The sequence below is a fragment of the Metopolophium dirhodum genome, chromosome 2, assembly GCF_019925205.1.
Source record: "Metopolophium dirhodum isolate CAU chromosome 2, ASM1992520v1, whole genome shotgun sequence".
NCBI lineage: Eukaryota > Metazoa > Arthropoda > Insecta > Hemiptera > Aphididae > Metopolophium > Metopolophium dirhodum.
Genome location: NC_083561.1, coordinates 14,190,486 through 14,213,533, shown reverse-complemented (window position 1 = coordinate 14,213,533; position 23,048 = coordinate 14,190,486). Strand labels below are relative to the sequence as shown.

The 23,048-nt window shown below is 30.6% G+C and overlaps 1 protein-coding gene across 6 annotated transcripts; it reads left to right on the top strand.

The window, feature by feature from the left end:
* The first annotated feature begins 351 nt into the window (after positions 1–351).
* Positions 352–19,639, top strand: LOC132938458 (sodium/hydrogen exchanger 9B2-like). 6 transcript variants are annotated; one of them, XM_061005303.1, is made up of 9 exons: positions 416–539; positions 7,184–7,287; positions 9,032–9,479; positions 11,747–11,932; positions 14,305–14,480; positions 15,702–15,877; positions 15,956–16,309; positions 17,724–17,825; positions 17,977–19,639. In XM_061005303.1, exons 2-9 carry the CDS (start codon positions 7,284–7,286, stop codon positions 18,151–18,153), a joined length of 1,623 nt encoding a protein of 540 aa, XP_060861286.1. In that variant the 5' UTR covers positions 416–539; positions 7,184–7,283; the 3' UTR covers positions 18,154–19,639. The 6 variants fall into 6 exon arrangements, with proteins under 6 accessions (XP_060861285.1, XP_060861284.1, XP_060861286.1 ...); XM_061005302.1 differs by lacking the exon at positions 7,184–7,287 and having other exon boundaries at positions 352–539; XM_061005301.1 differs by lacking the exon at positions 7,184–7,287 and having other exon boundaries at positions 352–542.
* Positions 19,640–23,048: the final 3,409 nt, after the last annotated feature.

Here is a 23,048-nt window from a genome sequence, read left to right as displayed (position 1 = left end):
TTCCTTATCTCCAATAGTATATCTCCATCTCACGGCATTGCTAACGTTGCCTATCTTAATCGTATTTTCCGCGGCCTTTGACCAAATTTCTTACAATAATTTAATATGCTTATATCAATTATGTGCAACAGACATAGGTAGGTACTTTTAACAACGGCGGAAGTCTATAAATCTATGTAAAACACGATAATAGGCAATGAAATGTATTTGTATAGAAAAATACTTTGGTTTTCAACACTATCAGCTGTCATTTTTTCCCGATAGTAGTTTATTATGTTCGCTGCGATAATATGATAATCGTGTAAACATGTATAAAAACGCAGGTACCATAATTTATTTTTATTATAATATTTAGTTTACTAACAGGTCAGCTACTATATGTTTCGACGCATAATTAACAATAGTTACATGGTTTTATAATTATAAAACCGTACGTTTTCGAGTCTTGCACTAATAAATTATGTCAAACAACGAGGAGAAAATTAGTATTATTAATAAATACGATCCGGATATATCGAACTATGGCAGTTGGTCAACAGGTAGTAGTTGTAGTTTAAAATATTTCATAAGAATATTGAATTTTAGATTCTGAGTGAAGCGATGAATGTATTGATTTTACAGTGATGTTTTTTTTTTGTATTTGTATATGTTACTGTGAATGTCCGCAATTGGTGAATGCTGACAGTCACCTGGTGAATGTCAACATACACCTAATGAATTGGTGAATGTTGAAAAACTAAAATAATACAGACATTTACTAGTGGATGTTGACATTTACGTTAGGATTTTGGACAATGTTGACATACACAACAAGATTTTGGTTAATGTTGACATAGATACGTATTCACACATATATTATTATTAAAGTACTATACATATAGTTAATAGTTGAATGTATTTTATGTTATAAAGTAGAAACAACATAATATCTTTAATTAAATCAAAAAAAATATTATTATTACTATTATTATTAAACAATATTATACAATATTATATTTGTATAATTATTAGGTATTTAAATTATGATTATCTTATAATATTACTTATTACAGCATGACAAACAATATTATACTATATTATATTTGTATAATTATTAGGTATTTAAATTATGATTATTTTATAATATTACTTATTACAGCATGATAAACTGTCATGACATTGTGTACTACATAAAATGCCAACATTTCTACATTTACACTTTTTTGTAGTACACTTTGTTTTACAGTTACATCTTGTATATCCTTGCCCACCAATCAATGAATTTGATGTAGAAGCTTCCCTTAAAGAAATTTGTACATCAGTGATTGATATTAAATTTTCTTTACACACTGAAAACTGGTTTCTGGTGTATAATTGATTTATAACACCGTTTTTGGTAGCTAATTTATAAAAATCATCATCTACTATATCTAATACTACAGCTAAAATATTTTGGGGATCCATTTTACTACGATCAACATCTGGAACTCGAATACGGACAGTTTCTCCAACATTAGCCGGCTGAAACTTTTGTTTTGAAGTTCACAACAATTTTACAGCTTGCACTTGAAGATTGGTGATTGCTACTTCTCTATTCAAAATTATTTTTTAGCATGAAGGTTATCTAGATATAATAAAAATAGTTGGGTAAGGCAATAAAACACTTTATCGAAATTATCAACTTGTACAATACTTTATGCTGCATAGGTACTACCAACATTACCAACTTACCAACATTCACCAATATCGTTGTATAAAAGCCGACATTCACTAGTGTATGTTTACTAAGGTCACAAATTTAATAAATAAGTCGACATTCACCAATGAATTTAGTGTATGTTGGCATTAACCGGTGACTGTCAGCATTCACCAATTTCGGTCTTTCACAGTAACATATATACACGATAGATAGTCGAAATAATGCTTCAATTTTCAAGTTCAGAATCATTTTCGATAGAAAAGTTGGTAGTCGATCTAGTTGGTAGGGGAGGTAAAAATTTAAAATTCCCATAGTTTTCAAAAGCACCAGGAAAAATGTCAATCAAATTTTATTCGTTGGATTAAATAACTTGACAATTTAATACAAGGATCCTATAATATATTATTATAATTACAGTTAGTTGAAAATATTAAGAATACAGTCACAATTATTTTTTATTAGCATTTAAACTTCAAATGTTGACAAAATATGTAAAAATCACGAAAACGTACAAATTTTTTGAGTTAGAAATTCATAAAAAAATTTATTTTATTTTTATTTTTTATAATATGAATCAAAAATTGTATGCTTAATAAAAATACTTTCATGTAAATCTTCAAATTATTCAAAAGGTCTTATTATATTTTCATCATAAACATTTAAAAATATTTAAGTTTTTTTTATAAATTAATAATTTTTTATGATTTTTATTTTTTATGTGTTTTTATTTATAAGCTTAAAATATGAATTAAATAAATATAAAACCATTGTGATAATTAAATATAGTGAAATATTTTTTATAATAATAACTATAATAACATTATTCATTAATATCTTCAAATTAGAATATAATAATATACAAATTTGAAATTATTTAATTTATTAAATGTATATTATTTATGCCAAGCATGTTATATAAATGTATATTATACTTTTATAAAAATATAAATCAAATTATTTGTTTCATAATTTTATACATAAGATATAAATAGATAAAAATTAATTAATACAAATCAAATAGTTTATGTCAAAATATCATACTTTCTCTAAAATGAAATGTTTACTGTATTGGTATCAATAATTATATATTCTTATTAGTAAACCAAAATAAAATTACAAACAAATTAATGCACAATTCATACATTGTATGACATATTATGTAGGTACAAATACGTGGGTATAACACAAATATCTGACTTGTGAAATAACTTTTGTTCTATTCAATATCTTAAGTATTATGTTCAAGATATTTTTATTTAAAATAACTATTCAAACGATTTTTTGAATGTTAGATTTTTAGAAATGGTGGTTTAAACTTATTAATATGAATGAACGCATACCCATTTGTGCGCATCTTATTAATTTATTAAGTTTGATCAATGTTTCGAGATTATCGACTGTTAGTGCCATACTTAATAATACATCACACAACAGTTGAGGCAGTCGGTGTCAGCTAAAGCGTAGGCTATAGATATTAAACACAGGCAAAATATCAGATATTATGTTATTAGTATAATATTATACTATGTTAGATTTAATTTGATATTTGGAGGAAAATAGACGTGTTGATTCTAGTAATCTAGTCCAATGAAATTTATGGAGGAAATCGTACATATAAGTACTTACTTCCTTTTTTTCTTTTAGAAAAATGCGATACTCACTTTTGAAGAAAAATGGTACTGCCTATAATATTAACTATGTATTTGCACTTACACTAATATCTTGCGAGTACTTACTACTATACGATATTCAAATATTTAAAACTGATCAATAACGATACTATTATATTGGTATATACTATACACACTATAATAAGTATAATATCCAGTATCATCGTTTATAATATTTCACTTTTAATCGAGCACATGCATTACAAAATACAATTATTCGCAAGTTCGTATCTTTTGTCGATCAATGAGTTTAAACTGTAAGCTTTAAAATCGTTTAAGATATTTTTCAATTTCACGTATAATTTAACATGATATTCTCGTATTTATAATAATATTATATATTTTGCACGCTACGGTTTTGCTAAGGTTTGATTCGTTATGCAATAATCCGAATGACATAAAATTTTAAACTATACATATTGTACATGCATCACTCAACAGTATTGATATAATATATTATGTAGTATTGTATTTAAGTAAAGGTTACTAAGTGGTTCTTTTTTTTATGATCATTCATATATTATATTGATGTTAGTGAAATATAATTTCCAAAATTCCCATTATTTTTAATAAGATAATATAATGTTATTATTATTTATTACTAGTTTTTATTGTTATAACAATAAAGTGGCACTCTTGAGAGCGTGGCATTCCGGCATTCGGCACGTGTTAACCACACCCATATGGCCGCCACCGAGCAGAAGCCACCTAAGGTTACTCTTATTTGAGACAGAGTATAATTAATTGATTATCTACACTAACTTCGTTTCGTTTCAAATAATATCATAACTCGTTGTAATTGAATTTTGATTTTGATTTTCAAGTATTTCAAATATGTATAATTTATTGATATAACATCAAGTGTTTGGAAACTGTATCCATATAGTGACTGTCGATTTTAAAAGTTTTAACTATTCTATGCTTGCTTTGTATATCACCTATTTGTCATACACGTATAGTCACAACTATTTAAATTTTCAAGTATTCCTATGTACAAAGGCTTAGTATGTGACAACACGATTCAGAGTTCAACCAAGTGGTTGATTTTTTTGTTGGCATATGGCTTAGAATAAATTCAGTTACGCGTGTAAATACGCAACTTTATTTGGTTTCACAGAATTTAAAAAAATTATACATTTTCTGTTCAGAACAGTACTACTCTATTTGACATTTCTGTTTTACTATAAAAATAGCTCCTCCAATTAAAACGTGACATGGGATTTTGATTTCATACTGAAAAAATAGTAACATTTTGACTGATCTTTGATCGACCGATTGGCTGATTACGTAAAATCATAGTTATTCTAGCTCAAAAAAACAATGTTGTTTTAATCATTATTATATTCCATACTCCAATAATAACTGATATAAAAAAAATATAAGTAACTTAGTAATAAAAACCATTAGAGTGTTATTAAAATAATCGTAAAAGGACGTTACAGTAAAAAATAAATTTTTAATCGTATACAATGCTTAAGTAGGTTTCCATATTATTATTGTGCGTCGTATATATATTCGTATCCTTAAGGCTATATCGGCGCCACGCCTGTTCATTACCACGACCACTGCCTTCGCGATCGAATGACGTGTTTAAGTATATATTATTATGTTTATAAACATTTTTATGATCAAGGGAGAGATGGCATTGTTTTATTATTTCGCAGACAGCACTGTCGAAGATTTGGCGCCAATGATTTTGATTGTCTCAATTATAATATTATTGTTATTAATTCTTATATCACTCGAACGCTCGCACGCCCACAAACTATAATATTACTAGTTGAAGTTACTGTTTGCCTATAAATAATAATAAATATGTGTATGGTGTACCAGTTAGGTACATGGATAATAGAAACCAATTCAAAACATTGCAGCATAGCTTGATTTATATTAATCACGTTTTTACTTTTTAAGATAAGATAGTAGATAAATATAAAATAGTAAATATTATATATTTCAATCGAATAATTAATATTTATTGCTACATGTTACTTTTTAGTTATGAAAATGTATTTGGCAACCAAAATGCTTTTAAATTTATGATACGACGAACAAACGACTTATATTAGTAAATAATATTATATAATCCTATATTTTAATAAGATTTGTGTAAAAAAAATTAAAAATTAACAGGGAGAGAGTAGATAACCGCTCGCTGTTGACTAGGACTTGGTGTTCTGATCATTGAAAAGTAATACGGTAAATGTATATTGTATTAAATTTAAATTCAATGATAAATCATTGTATACGACAAGCGAATCTAAAAAGACTGTTTAGCCTATGTTATTGACGAATTTTATAAAGAATTACACAACAAATGTTTATGAAAAAATAGTGTTTATGTATCTTTAATATTTTAAATAAGTATAGTAAAACCTTATGAGGAACCTTGTTTTAAATTGTCAAGCTTTTTGATCCATCGAATATTTTTTTCGACATTAGGTAATAAAAAAAAAAACTATGTTATTTCCGTTTATTTTGAAAAATACTAGGAATTTTTTGCTTTTTACACCTAAAGTACTAATTTCTAACTAGTTAAAATTTTTCACCGGAAACCTCTCTCATTTTTACTACCCCAAAAAGTGATGATACACGTCATTTTAAACTCTATATACATTCATCGCTCCACTCGTCAGAATCTAAAATGGTGTCAGCTAACTGAATTCGGTTGTTTTTACAGTCGATAGTAATATTTTCAATATGGGATAAAAAATAAAAATCTCATATACATTAATATAAATTAATTAGTTAGATATTAATTTAACTCTTAAAATGTATGAAACTAAACAAGTGAGATTTAAAAAAATTGAACTCAAATATTAACTGATAAACATAAAATCAAATAATTCAAAATCATTCCCGGTATTTTAGTATTCTGCAATGGGTAATTTAACTGTAGCGTTTTTAACGGGATGAATATACTTCATTAACTTACTTAATAAAATATTAAAATGTGAAGCAATATTTTATTCCTTTAAAACCGACAGTTTAACACACATAAATCAACAAATCACCCACGCTATTAGACATTTTTACAAAAATTCATAGCTACTGGGAAACAAAAACTTAGATACGAAGTGAATGCACGCATTTTTGTTAAAATTTCGCTAGCATTTTAACCCAGAGCGCAAATAGTGCGATTGCCAAGTTTGGTTGAATACGATCCTGCAGGCGTTCCAGAATAGTTATGCTCTCTATTGCTGAAACATACAAACATTCATACACACTTCCGTTTGTAACCTATTCCATCACTAACTTACTGTAGTACCCGCCCGTGTAAAAAATAACAGAAAAATGTAAACATCACAAACTTGTGTACTACTGTCGAGTGGCGTGTGCAGGGTTCATAGAAAAAACTGAGATAAGTATAAGGCCCGTTTCACATGGACGCGTTCCATACGAGACGTATCGTACGCGCGCGTTTTTAGTTAACATTGAAAGTTCATAAGCGCAGTGTTGAGTTTATCTAGATAAATAGAAATTATTAATTTACACAGTTATCCAAGATAAAAATCACCGTTATCTAGATGAATTTATCCAGATAATTTAATTTATTAAACGGCTTTTATTTATTATAATTTATAGGTAGACAATTAAGTAATTTATTAAGTAGGTAGTATTTACTAATAACTATCGATATTTTCGATAACATACTATTAAGTATTAAGTTATTCTATATTCCTACGAGTTTACGGAGTGCCTATGACCAATATAAAAAAAATTATCCGATAAAAAAATTGTTTTTCATCTTTATCTTTATCTTGATAACATTATTATAATTTATCTTTATCTTTATCTAGATAACATTATTATAATTTATCTTTATTTTATCTAGATAAAATTATATTTATCACGGTTCAACACTACATACGCGCCATACTGGCGAAGGAAACGCGCCATCGTCGGAGTAGCTGCAAAAACTGACAGACGACGTTATGGGTGCATTATTATAATATTTTCATCACTTAATTTGCCGAGTACAGAAGTTGGATCAGTCGTTTATAATAACACTTAAAGACCGCGGATTTTCGCGTGCAGTTACAACTTTGTTTTGGGTGTTACAAAATCTATGGAAACAAGTGTTCCGAATCAAGTGAATCAAGCAAAAGCGAATTATAAAGTTAAAGTTAGGATACATAACGATGAGTTACTTTTTTTTTTTAAAGTAACTTCGAACTTAAACAGTTAAAACTGCTGTTCCGTGATTTGCAATTACTAATCAGTTAATCGATTTCATAGTCATACCAAGTTATTTTCTTTTCCTAATATTAATCTCATAAAATGTCATCATTGTTTAATAAAAATAAATAAATAATAATCGTAAATATAGTTTATCAATTATAATGTTAAATAAATAATATACTAATATGTATAATATTGTAAATACTCTATTTTAGACTGTCCCCGATGGTGTTTAATATACAACTTTTGATTTCAATCGGGATCCAAGTATAACGTACGTCTATTTTAAAAAGCTTAACAAATATATATCCACAGAAATTGGCAATCTCATCCAAACACATAATTAAGCTAAACATACACTTTTAAATAATATGTAATATGCATATTTCGTTCACTCGACATGACGAGCGAAAAAAAAATTGTGAACTTGTTCAGCCTTGATGGTTGTTTTATTATTACAGAGTCGCGATACTCACGCGTCGTACCTATGTCGTAATATTTGTTTGTTGGCACTTGCCACATTCAATCTCTCGACCCGCGCACCCACCACGTGTTTGGTATCATCGCGTTAAATAATCTTTTCGCTGTTGTCTTAAATCGTTTCGTTTTCCCGTTCTTTCCGCTGTCGTGTGACTGTGTGAGGGGGTGTGACAAATAATAATAATATTATTCCTCGTCATATTTCGTAAACGTCGCCAGCTCTTCATATACGCGTACTGACGTCTGCCGGCTGGACGCGCTCTTGCGAGTAACGAAAATATTATTATGAGCTCATAATATTATTGTTGTGGCACGTCCTTTTTAAGTTTTTATATTTCTTTCGAAGTACAACAAACGACATAATAACATCGTCTTGACTGTAATAATAATAACATACCGTTATCATAAAATTACTTCAAATAATATTTTGAGGACGCCACACCCGCATGTGTTGTCTCCGTTAAGAAACGTACAACATCGCAAATTACAATCATCCATTTTACTTCTCTGGTGTATTTAAAAAAAATTAAATTACGGCGATGACATATTGTAAAATTTAAAGGTAAGAACATTATCCGGGGCGCTTATTGATATTTTAATTACGAAACAAGTTTTGAGAATTTTAAAACTGTTAATTGTTTTTAAATTTTAAATACAATAATCTTACCTTTACATTTTATAATAAATAATCAATTGTCTCTAATTTTTAAAAAAGTAAAAGGAGCAAAATTAATTATTTTGAACTAAAAATTTGTCAGTACGCTTTTGTAAGACGAAGACAACACGAGATGCGGGTGTGGCGTTCTGTTAACACATATTATATAGTCGATTCTCGATAACTCGAATCTCAAGGAGAACAAGAATAAATACAACTTATATATTGTCGAGTACATACCTCAAACACAACTTAAAAACACTTCAAGGGGGAAAAATAATTCAAGCTATCGAGGTTTTGAGTTATCGAGATTCGAATTATCCGTGAGACTCGACTGTATTATATATTTTTTCTCATCCACCGCAGAAGAACAGCGATCACAAGAAATGGCAGACGAAAACAACGGCTCCGGTACGGTGGCACAAGCGCAATTTCAGCTGCAGCCACGGAAACAGCACAACGTGCGCATCGTCGACCACAGTGACCGGCCTTCGAGGTGGTCGTCGCTGTTGTCCTGGTCCGATAATCGGTGGCCGGCAACTTCGGCGGACGCTATCGCCGTCGTATTGTCCGTGGCCGTGGCCTGGTGTCTGCTTCACGTGAACGTGGCGCCAGCTCTGATGGCCGTTCCCGGCGGCAGCGTGGCGTCCATATTCATGCTGTACGTGGCCGGGCTGGCCACCGGCTGTGCCGTAGACGTGGTGGGTGGCCTCCCGCCGCTGCTGGGCATGATGGTGGCCGGCATTGCTCTCCAAAACTTTGGCCTGTACACCGTCACCGCCAACTGGTGCGTCAACCTGGTGGCAATTATGCGGTAAGGACGATAGTGTTCGGTTTTTATTTTGTTTAAATATACATTTCGCGCACGCGAGTTAAGCAGCCAATAATATTAAAGCACAATATCGTCGGCCTAATTCGCGATAAAATTGTCATAACTCTAAGCACTTGATTTTGAGGTTCTTACAAGTGAATAATTTAATGTAAGCTAATATGTCTATATTTTATATATTATAATAATCAAGTTTTTATATTATGTTATTCATATAATTATAATCATATACATACTGTATACACTTGTTTTTTTTCAACTTATTTCAACTTTCTAACATTTTTTTAACCATTTAATATACAACATGATAAACATAGATATTTTAATTAATCAACCTTTTAAATTTAAAAAAAAAAATTAATTATAAAAACCTTGTACATTTAATATTAAAATTACTAATAAAACTATTGAATATCGGTTCATTATAACCACTTATAACCACTTCCCTAAACGCTTATGTTATGTTATGTTTTTTGCTATCGTGTATTATTTTTCGTTTAAAAACTAGTCTTACATTATTTGTTATTTTAAGAAAAACATAACGTAGATTATAATTTAACACTAGGTTGGATATTTATTCACCCATCGGCTGTTAAAATTCTACTTGTACTGGTTGATATCTTTGACAGTGAACACTAATCAACTTAAATTATAGTATATCAACTTTTCGAAAATATCGTTTACATCACTCGAAGTCATTAAAACAATATTTCTTAATTTTTTTAAATTTTTACAGTTTTAGGAACTGTGAAATGTGCACGTAAAAGGCACGCCACTCGATATTTTTCACTTCGAAGAAATTATGACACATAAATATGTATGTTAGTAAGTAACCATTAATTGTATATTCATCTAGTGGAAATTAAGTAAATATTACATTTTATTCGTTTTTCTGGTGATAAACCAAGAGTTACGCAAAATCGGTTAGAAAATACAGTTATCTGTACCCAGCCCAAAAACATAATATATTGTTATTGGAAAATACAATAATATAATATGTTATATTAGAACAGTCACAGTCAGCGATTAGCTTAGCATAACAACTGTTTTATATTTTAATAAACTACATGTGTATTACGAACAGTGGTGGTGAAACAGGGTAGGGAGCGAGAGTATATAATAGACCCCATGACCTTTTTTTCAATATTTCTTATGATATAAACATCATAAACTACAAATTATATTTTTATAATGAAATAGACTATTTAATAGAGTATTTTGAAAAATCAACCACATCCCCCCTTTTTAAAATTATTTGATCGTCATAGGTAGATCTCCTCAGATCGTCATAGGTCTTACAAGGTAACTTTTATTGAGTCATTACCTAACTAACCTTTCTAACTTGGAAAATGAACGTTAGGATAAATTCAGTAATCCATATTTCCCAACCTCATGATCATTATAAAAATACAATCAATTTGTTTACGAATGGGCAAGGAAAGGGGCTAGTAAGAGTGGAAAAGTTTTACACGTGAACCTTTCAAAATAAATTATACTTCTCAACAACAGCTCTTTACTCGATTCAGAACCAATAATTATAATAGTACTATTTTGAGTTACAGGCATATTCACATTTTAAATATACCTTTAATGTCTATGGAGAGTAGAGACTTGACACGATTTGACACTTGCTGAACTTTTGGATCTGTACACCCCACCACGCCGTCGCCAATATAGACACTCCATCGCAGGAGTGGCAAACTTACACAAGACACGTAGCTGGTTACATATTTTGAACGGGACAAGAATATTTTAATTTTAAATGAATTTCAAAAAAGGACCTAAACATATTTTGATAGTGGTTTCTGAATGAATTAATATCTAAAAATTGAACGTGTCTAGTAGAATAAACAGTGTAGGCAGTGTAAACAGTGTTTAACAGAGTACCTATGCGTTATGCAAAATTAATTTTACTGGACCGTTTTCAAAAGTCTAAATCTTATTGTGATAAATGTTAACGTGGTCTTTCAATTATTAGCAAACCAAAGTACATTTTTATGTATAGCAAATGGAAGTGGCTATAAAGTCCTGAATCCAAAACGAAACTTGTCTTAAACATATTAATCTAAAACTCGTGATTTTTTTAACGCAACAATTGGTATTAAAAAAAAAACATTGTTTCCTGTATAATCTATGTTGTCACCCGTCTATAATATATCATATAAATAATCCAAAGACATCATAAGACATAATAATTATAATAATATTGTTTTAACGTATTCGATTGACCGTCACATTGTTGTTGTTCACAGAGAAGCTGCGCTGTCAGTGATCTTGATCAAAGGCGGCTTGGAAATGAACGCAGCCCAGTTGCGTCGGCTCAGCGGTGCCGTGACCAGACTGGCGCTGTTGCCGTGTGTGGCCGAGGCAGCGGCCGCGGCCGTGGCTGCGCATTACATTTTGCCCAATTTCTCTTGGGAATGGGGTCTGATGCTGGGGTGAGTAAGTAATAGTAATAATTATTCGGTTTATGTTTTTGGAGAAAAACAGTAATTCGACATTTCATTTAAACTTTTTCTCATTTTGTAATAATCATAGGTATATACGGTATGAGGACTTTGTTTATACAGTGCGTTCCACAAAGAATCAGAATATTTATATTGGTAAATGGTAGTAGGTATCTGGTATATGATATAAAATCGAATACAGCGCAATATGTTACATGCTACTCGAACAAATGTTATATTTCCTCTCCCCCCCACCTGTAGGTTGAGATATAATTTGATTTTAAGGTGCGCTAAAATCTTCCTACGCGAAAATATGATCTAATTAATAACATAAAAAAGTTATTAATGTTTTAATCTAGGGGATATTCAAATAACTGTTGGGGTACAAGCCCCCGCCCAATATCTGCCTATGCTTCCACCACTACACGAACGATATCGGGACGGTATTCGAATTCCAGTCATATTCTCTCTACCATATTTGGTGTCACAGTGGCAACTGCGGATTTTCGTCAATTTATCGTAAATAATTCACCGCACGACAATCAATCACAATAATTTAACTAAACGACAATTTATCGTAAATCATAGATCATATTATCTTATCTGAGTTAGTCACTAGCTTTCATTGTTCGTGTATATTAATAACTAACCATAATTTATTAATAGTATAAAATACAAAACCTATAGATATTTGTAATGTGAATACATTAGGTACTGACTACTAAGTAGGTACTAATTATAATAATAATACAAATTAGGAGATATTATCCTTGGCACTTCCAACAGTTTTCAATATTTCAAGCTGAAGTTTTAAGCTTAAAATATGGATATGTATTAAAATATAGTAAGTTGGTAGGCTTATTTTTGTATTATTATTGTGAATTTTTTAATGTTTTCATGCTTAATTTGTAATTCATTTTTTACCTAAAATAGCTACTATACAGCTTTAAATATTGTGATGCATATTGTTTTGATCAATTGCCATCGCAGCGATCAACTTGTAATAATAATAATAATAATAATAATAATAATAATTAGTGATAAATTGTCATGTGATAAATTATTTACGATGAAATTATGGGACACCAACTATAGTATCAAGGTACTAATGTTGTGGAGTCCCTATATGGTAGAACGAAGTTATAACTGATAAAGTCGACTTGAACTTATCAGTCACTTCTAGAACAGCTATCTGTTGGCATTTGCATGAGTGTCCGAGACAAGAATAACATCAGGAAAAATGCCTGCGATTTGGAACGCTCTGTATTATAGATAATATTAATATTATCCTATTAATATTGATATTATATAAAGTAGATACTGAAAATCTTGATTCTTGAATGCATAGCAGTTTCAGTATGAATGTTTAATATTCATAAATAATAATACTGCCATATCTATACGGATAGTTGATAACTAGTGACCCACTGATATAGACATAACTTACAATCATATTATATTATTCACTGTTTGAAGTATTTTTCTAAAGCTGATTAATCAAGTTGACCGTACACGCATAAAATGTACCTAAACTAAATTGAAGTGTATGTACATTATGACATGTATAGTATTTAAGTACAGCACTGCGTTTTATTATTATGATCTGTTTGACATCTGGTTGCATAGATTAAAACAATATTTCAGTTATTTTACCAACGAGTCATACGATTAACTGGATCGTGTTTTAATTACATTGTATGGCAGTTGCACTAATTTAAATAGTCGTTATAATTTTACTATTTTAGTATAGCTAAATACATTGGAAATTAAACTTGTATCAAAATACTAAATTAATTGAATAAGCCACAAACTATAGTACATATTATACGATTTTAAATTAATTGTAACATATGCTATTTATCAATGTAAATTGGTTATAAATCATCAATATCATTCAATTTAATTTTGTGGGCAAATAATTTCTAACGTTTGATAATATTGTCATTTAAAATTATAAGTACCTTTTAATTATATTATTTATTATTATGTTCTATAAATCCTATTGGATCAATAGCCATTAACAACCCATTTTAGGCATAATAAAATATTGCACGCGCAATATTCACCGGTGAGACTTATAATATATAACATCTGTACCTATTTAGATTTTAGGAGTCAATATTTTAAGATATTAACTAATTATTACTAATTGTTAGTAACATTCTACTTACTGAATGGCAAATATTAATCTAAAAACACATTATTGTGTACAAATATCGTAAAGTTAATGATATCATATTATTATTTTTTTATAACCGTAATAAATACCTATGCAAACATGCCAGCTACTATAGCGTTCCATATATTCTGTCCTTATAGTTAGGAATTGTATAAAAAACATATTTTTGTTTGATTTGTATAAGGTTCATCTTATCGGCCGTGAGTCCAGCTGTTTTAGTGCCGAATCTGTTACGATTGAAACATATGGGATACGGTGAAAAAAACGGCGTCAACACGCTGGTGATAGCTGCGTCGAGTTTAGATGACATTGTGTCAATCAGCGCTTTTGGTGTCTTGTTGGGCATCGTTTTTTCAACGGGTACGTCAAAGTTGTATTAAAATATAAAATGTCGTAATATTTCCTGCCTTACACTGAACGGTGTAATGACTTATATACTCCCGCGCATTGACTTGGACAACACGCAGTATGCATTTTGTAGAACATTTTCGGAATACTGTTAACTATGTGAGGTTTAAAACAATGCATTTTACGACCATTTTATAGCATATCTTTCTTATACATCCCCACCACAGTTGAAAATTCCTGGGTGGGGTGTAGAGGGATGGTCCTGTGACAATTGTACATCGGTATACCAATGCAATTTCAGTTGTCATCGTGTAATGAGCGTTCCTAGAAGTATTTTTACCACATTCTGACTTTATCCCATTTTTAAAACACTACCAATCTAACCTATGGTCTTCCCATTGGCATAACTTACCTGTTGAGTTCGCTTCGAGATACAGACATACAACGCCTAATATCAAAAAAAAAACCTGGTTTAATAACTTAAATTTACAAAGGTCTCATATAGTCCATTATAATCGTTTACGGATAGGACATTCATTATTACCTAGTCACTCATTTAAACTTGGACTAAACGACTCGCCACTTTGTACACTTTGCTCACTTCATCCTAATGAGTATATATGTGACCTTCCTCATATTTTATTTAACTGCCCTGCTCTCTGACTTAAAAAACTAATTCTTTTCAACACTCATATGTCTCTTAATATTCCCATCAATCTTTTTTCCATCTTAAACTCTAATTCTGAAACAGCTATCAAAACAATGATTGCCTTTATACAGGAGGCTGGCTTTATTATATAGTATATATAAGTACTTAATTTTTTGTTAATCTCAATTTTATATTGTTTTATTCTTACTATGTAATTGTTAAGCTATCATAGTTTAAACTAGCGGCTTTTAAATTAAAAAAAAAAGAAGTATTTTTTTTTAAAACCGTGGTAATTAGTAAATGTGAGTAGGTATGTGACATACCACGTGAGATTACCACACGAGTGTTCCAAAACCTTAGGTAATGCCTTACCAAGTGTATCCGTGGAGATGGCCACCATATAGATAGTACATACATAAACCACATTCGTTACAGAATATTGTAAATACGATAGCAAATTATTTCGATCAATTTTTTATTTTTTAAATCCAACGTTTTTCACATCGTTTCGTGTACAATTGTATAATATATTATTTGTGCGCCACTATTATAGGGCTCTGGTAATTTTTGATATTTGTAAACAGGCAACTTGACCAGTAAGATCGTTCAAGGACCCGAAGACGTTTGCATTGGGACTGCGTTGGGACTTGTGTGGGGATTCCTCTTGATATTTGTGCCACCCCCATCGTGGGCAAATGTGTCGTACACCACCCGAAAAGGCAAACTCGATGACGAAGACGGGGGAAATGATGAAAAACAAGTAGGTTGATAAAACGACGACGATGTGAGGTTGATAAGGTGCAACAAATGTCTAATGTTTTCCACGTGTCACGAAAAGACGGAGCGGTCGGTGACAGCCATGAGAGCGTTTCTGTTGGGCGCCGGTGGGATTCTGGCCGTGACCGGCAGTCAGTGGTACGGGTATCCTGGGGCTGGTCCTTTGGCTTGTATCATATCTTCGTTTGTGGCGGGCACTGGTTGGAAGTGGAGGGAAGAAAAACAAAACTGTGACAGTCCGATCACGGCTTCGACACACGACGAAGCAAGCCCGGTTGAAGCGGTATTCGAGTGCATTTGGTTTGGGCTCCAACCGATTCTGTTTGCGTCCATCGGCACTGAAGTCAAATTTGAACTCCTCAGGGGTGATGACATAATCGTCGCGGGACTATTGGTACTCTTTGCCGGATTGATAGTAAGTTGTGGTAAACTATTTTAAGCTCATCACTAGTCAGTATATTTAAGAATATCGATATGTGATTTATGATATTGCATCATACCTAAGTGGGTTGTATTTAAAGATAGACATTAATATTTTAATAAAATCGGTTTTTCCTTCCATTCGGATATTGAATATATTGTCATTTTAGTGTAATAACTAATAATATAATGTACCTACATAAAGATTAAGTTTTTATAAAAAATATTATTATTTTAATTTAATATTATGAATAAAACAAATATCTATTCAAAGCTAGACAATTAAATGATTTTATTCAACTCAGTTATAACTTTAAAGTTAAGTTGAAAGTTAACTTTTTTTTATTATGTTAGTTAAGTTAAAAGATAATAAACAATTTTTTGTTAAACTTTATTAAGTTAAAAAGTTTAATTTTTTTATTACAACTGTAGCCTTCTTATTTTTTTACTAACTTAAAACTGTATAATTACAGTAGGTATTCGAATAAAGTACTATATTGAAAATTTTCCAAATAAAAAAAACGATTGCTCCAAACATTACCCAAAATATTATACATTACCTATACTTTCTGATGTGTGTGTTTTTTATTTTTTTTTTACTTTTTGGGGCAGTGAAAATGCTTTGATTTTCTATTTCAGCATTTTTCCTTGTAGTAAATTAAATCTAGTTGGCACTTTGGGTGGTCAAAAGTAAAAATTTCTTAATAGTTTTCACAAGTATTTCATATTGTATCCAACAAATTTAAAGAATATAATATAATTTATTTTAGAGATATTTTGAGTTCAATTTTGATCGAAGAATAACTGAATAGTTACAAAGAATAATTGGTTATTTTGTTGTAATTTAAAAATATTATTCGTGGATACATAAAAATAATTAAATTTTTTATTATTTATTATATTGTATACACTTAATGACATATTCCAATGCAATTTATCCGAAAAAATTACTTATATCTAATAACAATAATTGTAAAATCAACAACTTTAATAGCAATAATATCATAAAATATGCTTAATGAATAGGTATATAGGCTGACAGACCGTCTTCGATCAGAATTGTTTTTCGCCCATCTAGACACCTAACACCTAGACAGTAACTGTACTGCGGTACCCACTACCCCAACTTTTTTTTTGACATCAAAATCAAATTTAAATGTAATAAAATAAAATAAAATCGAAAACGAAATAAATTATTTAGGCTTCTAAAAATAATAATTTAATTCAGTAATTTCACGTTAATTAAAAAAAAAAACAATTAAGTTAGGTTAATAGTTATATTAACTGAAACCCAAAAGTAACTATTTAAGTTAAAAAATGTAAACGAAATAAAATTAACTTTTTAACTTGTTAATGTCCAGCCTTGTATCTAATATTACAAAATAAGCTGTATACATATTATGTTAAAGGTGCGTTTAATTGTAACGTCGTGTGCAGTTTGGGGAGCAGGATTCAACATTAAGGAAGTGATATTTATTAATATCGCGTGGCTTCCCAAAGCAACTGTCCAGGTGAGTAACGTATTTATGGCGCATTTTACATCAAAAAATATGATGTAATCCTTTATAATCATTTTCCGATTAAGATCTTCCATACGATTACCACACGATTTGTATATAAGTTTATATTAATTATGTTTCCTATAATATATTTTTTATGCAGGCCGCGCTTGCTCCGGTAGCGTTGGACATGGCGAGAATGATGGGAACAGAAGAGGACAAGGAAAGTGCTAGTCGATTGTTAACCATCGCCGTAATCTCCATACTAGTTACAGCCCCTATAGGGGCATTCGGCATTCAGTGGTTCGGCCCCAGGTTGTTGTCCAACGCCGGTCGATAACTATAAACTGTTCTCGTCTTGGAATGTGTTAAATATTAATTGAAAACGCTCACTTGTGTGTTTATTGTTTAAAAGTATTTCTAGCAAAAAGTTTATTACTTGTAAATTATAATCACATACAAAGCCCGTTTGGATAAAATCACTAAATTTAACTGTATCCGAATATCCGATAAAATCGCGAAATCATCGAATTATGTAATGATACAACAATATATTTTAATAACGATGAGCGTCTAGACAAAAAAAAAAACAGTTTTCGTGAGCTTGGATCTATAATTGTTTCACTTCCTTCCGACTATATTTTTTAATAATATAGATTTTGTATTGGTTATCACTTATCTGTCAATCATAATCAAAAAGTAAACGTAATAAGCAATGGCGGGTATATAATTTTGTTTTGTTTTGTTTTTTTTTTATTTGGGGTGGGAGCCATAAGTTTTTAAATCAATATTTAAGTACACATTTATAAAAATCATATTAATGATTAGTATAGGTGTAAAAGAATTGTATATTATTAACGATGTCATATCACATCGGTCTAATTGGCTATAGTTAAGATGTTACACGCTTTCGATTGGCTTATAAATACAAATGTACAAAATAGTTATTTATTACGAACCAAAAACCAAGGGGGCCTCTCTGCCAGTCTTCCCCCTCCCCGTAAATCCGCCCACTGGTTATAGATACATATTCAACGATTATTTATACAATCAATACATTTTCTTTTAAATAATGGAGGCATTACTGATTACTGTTATTACAAAAAGCCAGTGGCACTGAAGTGTTTAAAATATACTATGACATCGCACATAAAAATCTCTTCCAGCCCTCCCCCTTTTTTTAATTTAACAATCAGGTTCAATCAAAGCACCTACATAATACAATGTTTAATCATTTATTTTGACGTCTTCACGTAAATTCTGGATCAACAGCTCAACAGTAGGATCCCTGCAGTGCCCAACAGTGCCCCTCCCCCTCCCCCCAACTAAAGGTAATCGCGGCGACACCGCAAAAAGCTGGTCCAAAGAATCAATGCCTTACATGGTATATTATATATACGTAATTATGGTACTAAAATAAACAGTATTTATATTAAAAAATTAAAAATTAAAAAACAAACACAAGTCATAAAAGCATATAAAAAAAATATCAATTAATCAATACAAAATGTTACTATTGTGCACAGCATAAATATTACCATTGGTACATACATACATTTTTTTAAATTATTTTATTTGAAAAATATAAAAGTACAATGTATAGTACAGAGTGATACTAATATTATGATTTTATTATGTATACATATTTTAAAATGATTCGTGGAGGTGTGAATAATGAATAGACAGGATGTGCTTTTAGTACATATTTATATAAGAGGTGAACGATACTTTTTATTTTTTAACGTAAGATAATATTATAATTGTTATAAGTACAACGTACTAAAATAATGTGTATATTGTATTAAATCAATCATTTTGTATATATACACTTTTTAATGTTTTATATTAGTTTATGAAACTGCAGAGTAAAGATATTATAAACATTGAACATGTTGAACAACAAAAAAACAGAAGTATCAAGCTGTAACTTTTTATACATAATGGGCTGATATGTTGCCTATACAATACGCCGTGTAACATATTATGTTTTTAAAAAAGGTACAATAAATTAATATCGTGTTGGAAAATATTATTTTAGGATCTATTATGGTTATATTTAAAATTTAAAACAACGATAAATAAAATGATTTTGAAAACGAAACTTGGTTAACTTTGGAGTTTATTGATGTCTTTCAAACTTTATTTGGTTTCAATCTTGAAAACTTGTCCACGTCTATAATAATTATACTTCTATTATAATTATTATACTATGAAGTATGAATACTCTTGGTCTTAATAATTTGAAATAAAGGTATAGATGCGAATATCAAATATATTTATACATTTTAAATTGTAAAATATAACAATATTAATGATTACTGATTAGTCTGAAAATTTACACAATTTATGTATTACAAGACAATAGGACATTAATAAATATTTAATATCAGTAAAAAAAGGTTCACACCAATCACAAGTCTGCATCGTCATTAGACATGTGCATGTTAGTAAAATGTAATTATGATTATCATCATAAAAATATTGAATACGTAAATGATACTAATTCAGCGCGTGCAGAAATACAAATCAAACTATCAAATCTGTATTGAGAGAAACGGACGGGTGATAGTTTAAAGCTTTATATTGTTTATAGATTTGTGAGCAATACTCATTCGTTATAAAATTACATACTGATGTATTGCCTATCTTTATACCGCAGATACCAACGATATTAATCAGAGTAAAAATCACTGTATAAAAAATTATTGCGGTTGAAATCAATCTATATATTTTATATTAAATACAGCAGCAGATATCTGTCCCGACCGTATAATATCTGCAATTGTACATTTCTATATTTTTTTTTATATATTACATAACGTTTGCTCGGTTTTATTTTCCTTTGGTATGAGTACGTCTGAAATGCGTAGGTGTATGTAGTAGTACAGCGACGTCTTCCATGATATTTTTTTTTATTTTTATTCATTCACTTTGCTCGACGTCGTCGCCTCCGCGAGTTTTCGTATACGCGTGGTCGTCCCGAGAAGTGAAAAGGAGCAGAAAAGAAAAATTTCCCAATCGAAAAACAAAACAAAAAAAAAAAATGCGAGAAAATTTTTTTAAAAGCGTTGACGTCTCGCCGCACAATATTCCGTTTTGTTTTCATGGCGCGCGCAAAACGATAAAGGCGGCGGCCGAGACGTCGGTCGGTCACGGGTTTTTGGTTCCGCGGAATGCGATTTCATCAGCGAGAAAGCTATCCGCTCCGAGAGAAACGGCCTCCTATCCTGCTGCTGCAGTACCCGGACCACCGACCTTCCGCCACCTCGAGTACCACATCCGCATCCACCACCACCAGCGGTGAACACAAGTTTTTTTGTAATACGATTTTGCGTATTTCTATGTATATGTATCCTTTGTCAGCCCACCTCACTCCACAGGCGTAGTGCGCGCAAAACGACGCCACATACTACGCACTACACTGCGCGAAAAGGCGCGCAGACTGCTCCTCACCCTCCCCGCGAACGGACAAGGAGATCGCGCGGATGAACTTTCCACGAGAGGACCGCCGCCGCGTACCGTTGACGGATATAATATGCGTATAAAAGAAGAGACGGCGGCGCGGTGGCGTCTGCGAACAGAGATTTCTCCCTAAACGTTAAATTCCTACGATTCTCCCTGTGTGTGGGTGTGTGGGTGTGCGTAAGTAAGCACGATTAAAATCTGCGTGTTGAAGAACTATACTCGTCGCCGTCGTCACAATATCGCAAGTATAACACCACTACTATGTTGTTACAACATTACTGTACAACTGACGAGGACATTATTTTTAATCATTCCGTAGTAGGCATATATTATTTTATATTTGCGTCGATTCGATACTATATAAATTACTGACAACGGTGGGATACGAAAAATCTGTTGTTCGTTGGCTATGATATCGAACGATTGCAGAGAACGTTATATTTATCTTCTTGGCCGAACGATTGATAACACTTAATATTCACAAAGAACGCACCTAGCTCCGTCGTTTACCCTAAAACCTAATATGATTGAGAACGAATTTACGTAAATCATAGTTACCATATAATTTCATTGGCTATAGAATTACTGCACGTTGAATTTTTTTAACCGTACATTTAAGTGTAACGAAAAATAATGATACTAATAATAATTAATGTTTTCTATTTTGTATTGTTAAAATAAGTTATATTATGATAGAATATAAATGTTTATTATATTAATACCTATTTAATCACAAAATGTGTGATAAAAATGTCCAAAGTCATAAAATAATAAATATAATGATTAATTATAAGCTTATAAATAATTGGTTAATAAACACAATAAGTTACCTTATAATATTAATTCCCGTATAACGTTAGCCTACATATTATTATTCTACAATTTTAATAAATTAACTGCATTTTATAACACATATTATATTTATTTTTAATATTTACTATTTTTAATTTTATATTTTTTCGGTCATTTTTTTCCCGTGTTTTACCGCTGCTCATTAACAAAAAATTAATCTACGATTTCTTCATGACATAAATATTGTAGACAAAAAACGACTTAAGCCACTTTCCTAGTTGGCTTGGTCATCCTACTTTTTTATGCGTTTCGAAGTTGTTTTTCGATATTATTTATCTGGGCCAGTATAATAAATTTCGTGCTCAATCGTTTGATGGAAAATATTATGATTACGTTAGAAAAAAATAATATAAATTATTGGGCGTTCACAATCATATTACTAAAATCTCAGTTCTCGATCGTATTACCGATTATTAATTATTATGCTATATATTTTTGTACCTACCTACTTAGTTTTACTCAACACCGTTTTAATTTCACTATTTCACAAAGAGATAGACCACAAAAATTGCATTTATGTGTGGTATGTCTTTGTAGGTAAAAAAGGAATCATTTTTCCGAATGGAATGATATGTTTGGCAACTGCGTTTCCGAAATTCTAAATATATTGTTTTAGTCTCTTTTTCGATTTCTTTTGGGATGTTCTTTAGATAACCACTGCAAATAATTCCTTTCTTCACTTATGAACACATATCGGAGTTGAGTATAAAATATCTCAGGGACTGTAGTAAACAAAACAAACATGTTTTTTAGTTAGGAATTACATGCCAATAAAAATGATATTATCTACAATAATAAAATAATATTAATTAATACTCACGCTTTTTACTTCAAAATTATATTTTACACTACACACACGTAAATCTTGTAATAAATACACGCAATTACTACAACACAACAGTGTTTAACGAACTGTAG

What these genes read in the sequence shown, in the direction of transcription:
- LOC132938458 (XM_061005301.1), top strand. Translation starts at nt 461, where the DNA reads ATGTCAAACAACGAGGAGAAAATTAGTATTATTAATAAATACGATCCG. An exon ending in TGGCAGTTGGTCAACAGGTA is followed by an intron (nt 543 to 9,031) that starts GTAGTTGTAGTT and finishes CATCCACCGCAG; the next exon opens with AAGAACAGCGATCACAAGAA. An exon ending in GGGGAAATGATGAAAAACAA is followed by an intron (nt 15,878 to 15,955) that starts GTAGGTTGATAA and finishes TGTCACGAAAAG; the next exon opens with ACGGAGCGGTCGGTGACAGC.